This window comes from Leucopleurus acutus (genome assembly GCF_964270905.1).
Source record: "Leucopleurus acutus genome assembly, chromosome: 8".
Classification (NCBI taxonomy): Eukaryota; Metazoa; Chordata; class Mammalia; order Artiodactyla; family Delphinidae; genus Leucopleurus; species Leucopleurus acutus.
The window spans coordinates 82104985-82111656 of NC_139151.1; the positions used below are offsets into that span (position 1 = coordinate 82104985).

At 39.8% G+C, this 6672-nt stretch overlaps 1 protein-coding gene across 1 annotated transcript in view; it reads right to left on the reverse strand.

Annotated features, from left to right (window-relative positions):
• MPPED2 (metallophosphoesterase domain containing 2) overlaps positions 1-6291 on the reverse strand; it is a gene marked incomplete at its 3' end in the record, with an annotated part of 166949 nt that extends 160658 nt beyond the window's left edge. Inside the window, exon 1 of the mRNA XM_082844359.1 lies at positions 5902-6291. Coding sequence (XP_082700485.1) covers positions 5902-6029 — 128 coding nt within the window. The 5' untranslated portion in view covers positions 6030-6291. The remainder of the gene's footprint in view (positions 1-5901) is intronic.
• Between the last annotated feature and the right edge of the window lie 381 nt (positions 6292-6672).

Consider the following 6672-nt stretch of genomic DNA (forward strand, 5'->3'; position numbering starts at 1 on the left):
CCTTTGGTCTATACCTTGATTATAACATAAAACAGAAGAAGGTACCTCCCAAGGAAGCAGTGCTCAAAGAAAGTAGATTTACATTAGAGTGAGCCTTTAATGCAAACCTTGCTAACAAAGCAGAAGGGATTGTAGACAAATCACATTTTTATCATTCTTTAAAAAAAGTTTTTATTATCATAAAAGTATTACATAGTTCTTATAAAAATAATTTAAATTATCCAAAAGTATATAAAATAAAAAGCGTAAGATCTTTACCCATCACTCCCTCTCCCAGATTTGTTTGCAAATTTATTCCCCACATGATCACCAGTAATGTTGGTATTTATCTTTCTACACATTTTGAGATTTTTTTTAACCAAATGGCATCATTCTATAACACTCTTCTGTAACTTTCTTCCTGCATCTAAGGATACCTAATTCAGACCTGAAATAAACATTTACTTCCTACCATGCAAGAATGAAACTTCAGATCAGACAAACAAAATCCTGTAACAATTTGGCATGGAAAGATCACCCAGATACCCTAAAATCTTCAGATCATTTCGGATTAGCAATACCCAAGCAAACACTGACAGATGCTGTAAAACACAACAAAGCAACAAGAACAAGTTGGTCTTGTCAAGTTTTATGCAAGCGGTTCAAACAAAAAGATGTTAACACTTATTTCATGCTCACCAGCTAATGCACAAGACCATAAATATTAACACAGCATCTATTTATCAAGTGCTATCTTCTGGGCACTATGTCATATACATAATCTCATATATTGTTTACTACCGTCTTAGAGACTCGTCAAACCCATTTTATAGATGAGAAGACTGAAGTTCAATAATTCTGTCCATCACCTAGCCAAGCCAGTAACTGGTGGGATCAGCATGTGGATACAGATCTCTGATTTCAGACCACATTCTCAGCTGCCATGTGAATACTGTCCTCATTCCCCAGCTCAAGCTGTGCCCTTTGTACTCAGTCCTAGTTAATTATGGTTAACTCTTGATGCTTCTGTTGTAACCACAGCCATAGGTAGAGAGCCTAAGACACTGACTGATGGGGGTACAAGGGCCTGAGACGAGCACAAGTGAATGAAGGCCACTGTGATTCTGCAGAGAACAACCAGGCGACACTCAGCTCTTGGGATTCCTTGCCCCCTTGGGACTGTCAATCCCATGGAGTAACTGAAGGCAGGTGAGACACTCCTTGACAGGCAATAAGAAGTCAAGGCACAGACAGAGAAAGACAAATACTATATGTTTTCACTTACATGTGGCATCTAAAAAATAAAACAAACGAACAAATATAACAAAACGGAAACAGACTCACAGACACAGAGAACAGACTGGTGGTTGCTAGACTGGTAAGAGGTGGAGCGGGGGCAAAATAAGTGAGGGTGATTAAGAGGTACGAACTAATAGGTATAAAATAGATAAGCTACAAGAATGTAATGTACAACACTGGGAATACAGCCAATATTTTATAATCACTTTATATGGAGTATAACCTATAAAAATACAGAATTACTATTTTGTACACCTGAAACGAATACAATTTTGTAAGTTAACTATACTTCAATAAAAAATTTAGAAACAAAAAATTTTAAAAAAAGAAGTCAGGGCACCTTCCAACCCTGACAGCCAAAACTCCCACCCAGCCAAGTTTGCTAGTAATGAGTCCTGGAGGAAGACAGGACAAACTTACTAGTGATTTTCTTATTTATTCATTTATTTATACTCCAGTGATTTTCAAAACGGACTGAGACAGCTTAGAATAAAAAGGTGCAGAATCAATAAAACAATCATTAATGCGAAGAGCTAACATTTACTGAGTACAGAGTATGTACTAAGGACTCCTCTAAAAACTTTACAAGTTTTTAACCTTCACAGCAACCTTTGGAGATAGGCACTACTTTTATCATCCACACTTTAGAGATGGGGAAAAAAAAACCCAGAGAAGTTAATACCTTTGTCCATGGTTGGTTACACAGCTAGTAAGTGGTGCAACCAGGTTTTAAATCCAACAATCTGATTCCACTGGAGACTCCCACCATGACACTACACTGCCTCCTCAAAATAAGTATAAAAGAACAAGAGCTGAGTAAGGTTCCAGGGGTGTTGACAACTAAAGCCGTAGACAAGGACATAGCTAAAACTGAAAATAAATTTGATTTGAGCTTCCTAGCAACCAAACCTTAAAGAAAAAGTTGAGGAATTAACCTCAGTAGGGTAGCCAACCATCCTGGTTTGCAGGGAACTGAGGGGTCTCCCGGAATGTGGGACTTTCGATGCAAAAACGGAGATGGTTGGGTACCCTACTAAAGATGTCTTACAGCATTTTATTAGGCCTCAGATAACCTAAAACATACCAAATCTTGATGGTGTTTTCAGACCTACACTGGCTCCTTGAGCACCTCCTCCCACTATCATTAAAAATACTAAATAATTTTCATCATTAAAAATACTAAATAACATTCTGCTGGGGAAGATGACAGGGTTGTAGAAAAATGAAGCCCTGTTAATTGTTGGTTTTCAACTATCACATCTATCAGTATGTTCAAGAGTCTGGATAAGAGGGGCTCATGAATTCTGGGTTCAAGTCTGCCCTGTCAACTCCAACTGTGCTTTAATTTTCTTTTCCAAGGTCATATCGGATTGCTTTCTTTTTAAAAAAAAATCCTCCCTGCGTCACAGGCAGAGATGTATGGGCTAGTGACTCTTAGAAAGCTTGGTAGCAACCTGGTCAGAACTCACAGGTGAAGCGAAACCAAGACCATGGAGTAAACCCTTAAAGCCAGTGGAAACAACAGCTCTGAATCAGTGATGAACTTCTAAAGATGGGAACCGGGTCTTATGCATCTGTGTTCCCTCCACAGCAACACCTTGCAAATAAACGTCTTAATTGCAATCTTAATCTTAGTATGTCAGAGCTAAAACGATCCATACCTATCATTTGGTACAAATGTTTACATTTACTGAGGCCGGGAGAAAAGAGGTAAATTGCCCAAGATGGGTCACAAAGCTGAGGTGAGACAAACTGAATTAAATGGGAAGTGAGCTATTCCTTAACTAAGGTAAGAAAACCTCAACTAGGTTTCATGAAAGAAAATAACAGATCATTTAAGGACCCAGCATTGTAACTCCAATCCAGGTGATCTGTCATGGGTCTTCATAGACCTCAGTTGTTAAGTGCCAAAGGAAAGCAAATATTTTAAGAAACCCATGCAAAATAAAAGAGCAACTATTCAAGTGGAAAAGACAATATCTTTGTGGAGAGGAGTAAAGCTCTACCATAACATGTTAAAAATTTTAGAAAAACTTAAGACATTTTAGACTAAACATTTTATAGGTATTTTCCAGCCAATTTAAGTTTCTATTTAGACTCAAGGCAATCTTTTAAAATATAACATGATCCCATATAACTAAGCTGAATGCCCAGCATGGGCCGGTCACCGTGCCAGGGCACCAAGCACGGAAAAGAAAGGCCAAGGAAAAGGTCGGCCAGCATCTTGATAACATGCACACACGTTCATACAAACACTCAAAATAGTAAGACAGGACAGAAGGATCCCAATGAAAATTTCCAAATCTCAATCACAATTTCTCATCTCAATTCACAATCAAATCAATGGATCAATCAAGCAAGCAATCAATTAGTATTTCTAAGCACCTGTTACCTGCTCAATCCCTGCCTTTAAGAAATGAATGATATAGTTGAGAGAGAGGGCGGGTGGGAGAGAGGTCTGGTTTGAAGTAAATACCAAATGACGAGGGACATCGTGTTGGTAGGGGGGTAGGTAGGCACAGTCATTTTGGATTGGGTGAGATAGAAGAGGTTTCCTAGACATAGAGGGGCCTGAACTGGCTCTCAGCAGAGTGTAAGAGTGTCTCAGCTGTGAGAAACAGTAAAAGCATTGAGATGGAAAGGGCTCACGGGGTGCTCGGGTGGTAGAGTCAACATGCGTGGCTGGAACAAAGGGTTCAGGTGGGAAGCCCTTAGTGGGTGATGAAGGTGAAAAGGCCAGCTGGAGTTGACCGTGGAAGAATCCTCTACTTCTAGGAAGGAAGTCTGGTAAAAGGGCTACACTGCTGTCTAGGCTGCCACTGCAAACTCCATTTTTCAAGCCTTGTTTTCATAAAAGCTATAATTTGATCCTTCGAACTTTTCATGGCTAGATCTAAGCACATCAGTCCTAAAGTTACATGATTTTTAAAATATCTCTGAGCATTCACAGTTCACCAGTGGAATCTTAGGGCTACAAACAAGCGAAGAATAAGCTAAGATTCCCTATCAGTCATTTTCCAAGGAATCTGGGGCAAAATATACTTTCTTTTGCCTGGGAGGAAACAGAATCCACAAAGTGCTTTGTGATTCTCTAATACAAAACGTCACACCAGCAAAGCAGAGCTAAAGGAATCCTAAGCCCAGCTTGCACACATTCTATAACATATTTGAAGAAAAAGAAATTATCAGAAGCAGAAGAATAAAAGGAATATTTGAAATGAACACAGTTATTGTTCAGAAAAGCCATTTTAACAAAGAAAAATCTTATTCCCCTTAAAAACCTCTCCTTAAAACCATGTTAGGAATCCTTCATTATCATGAATATATTCTGATTTAAAGAAAGTAGAAGAATCTTAGAAATAGTTTAGCATTAACCATTTGCAAGGATTTTTCTTTTTCTTCTTCTTTTTTTTTTGCAGAATTCCCGTCATAGATAATTGAGTATCTCTATTTGCATACTTGCGAAGTAACATCCCAGTATTTACTATACTACCCAGGCAGTCAAGAGAAGGATCTTTTTGTTTGGTTAGTGTTTCTAAATTGGGGGTGGGGGGGGGGCTGAGAGTGTGTGTGTGCGCATGTGTGTGCGTGTTGGGTTGGGGGGAGACCTGCTGTTTTTTTTTTAAATGCTCAAATAAAACAATTACTTAAAAAAGAGCTTGTGACTTGGACGTGCCCCGAGTTCAATTTTGCCAGCAATGGCAAAAGCATTCAACAGAGCCCTAACCTCTTTTCTCTCTTGACTATATAATGGTTTGCAAAGGGGTTTAGGCCTACTGTGAAAGACTCATGTTAGACATTGGAAGAGTCTAATAGAGAATGAGCACCAGGCCTTGAATAAACAAGGGAGATGGTGACCTTTTGCCCCTTCTGCTGAAAGCCCAGCACATCCTGCAGCAGAGGAACGGAAAAAAAGCTGGTGTGCATCCAGGTGCTGCAAAGTCTTTGCCTCTGGATTTCTCCCACACTTTGCTCCTGAAACAGTTTAAACTGAGACATGACTTAAATAGTATTAGGGAGTGAGGGGAAAGTACAATTCCTGGAACCAACTGTTCCACTGTCCCTTAATCCTTTGTTCCCCATATTGTTTGAGTCCTGCAGCATGCAGCACACGTTCTACGAGCAACAGGCAAGACGATGGATTTAGCAGTGGCTGGACAATTAGTCCCAATTAGGCCTGTTTCCCAGCTGAATGTAAAGGGGTGGGGGGGGTGAGGTGTGTGTTGTGGGGGGAAACTACAGAAATTTTAAAGATATTTCATCATGGAGGCAAGCAGTATAACATAAAGCAAACTGAATTAGGGGTCAGGAGACTCTGCCAAAATTCACTGTGTGACATTAGGCAAATACCTTAACCTCTCTGTTGTTATACACAAAATGAGGGCAACCCTCAGAGGCTCTGAAGATCTCATGCCAAATTGTAGTTGAAAGTACATACTCTGGAAAAGTTCAGCATTACACCGACGTGGAGGATTCCTCTGAGTTGTACTTGGAACCATAGATACCCATCTGTTTGGGGAATCATACACCTTTTATTCTCCTGGGCAGAAGTCATCAGTGAATCTCTTATTTTATTTCTAGTTTCCTGATGGCTATTTTTTTAAGTTCATGAGTGATACTTACATATGTACATGTGGCGGCTGGAATCTGCTCTGGTTGATGTTGTAGTGCGTGAATGCCTGGGTGGGGTTGGAGCTGTACTCATCCACCGTTATGGTAACCTTGCCTTGAGAAGGAATCCCATGTGCCATCCTTCCTCCCTATAGGCATGAGCAATTCACAACTTTCCGGAGCAAAGGATGGAAGCAGGCATGGTGCGTTTCAGCCCAATCTCTGAACCCAAGGGTCTACTCATCAATACTGCTGTGTGTTTCTGAAAAAAACAAATGAAAAAAAATGAGAACAAAGAAAAAGAGGATGTTCTAAGCGATGTCAGATGGGATACCTAGACATGAAATTGGTTCAGGAAAAATCTTAATCTGTGTGGTTGCCTCATGGATAAAACCTTTCCCAATTCTCCACCCAGCATGTACTTCAGAATGGACATGACACTCCGAATGATAAGGCTGGCTGCTAGCAAACCATTTCAATGGTGTTCAAACTAAGATTTCCTCTTTAATCATCATTATGGCACTTAACGTGAATTACGGAAGGGGCACATCCACAGTTGCCATGGTGTCTAACTATAAATGGTTTGTGCTCGAAGTGGCGAATCTTCCGAACCTTCCCTGCTAATTGGAATGTTTGGTCTGTACAAAGTTGGTGTCACAGAATAATTTGAAATCCCGGTGCTTAGCACAGCCATAAAACACAATGCCAAATGTAAATTTAAAATGCTGTGCTCATAACAGATACCTGTTTGTAACTGTAATACACGCATAATATATACATACA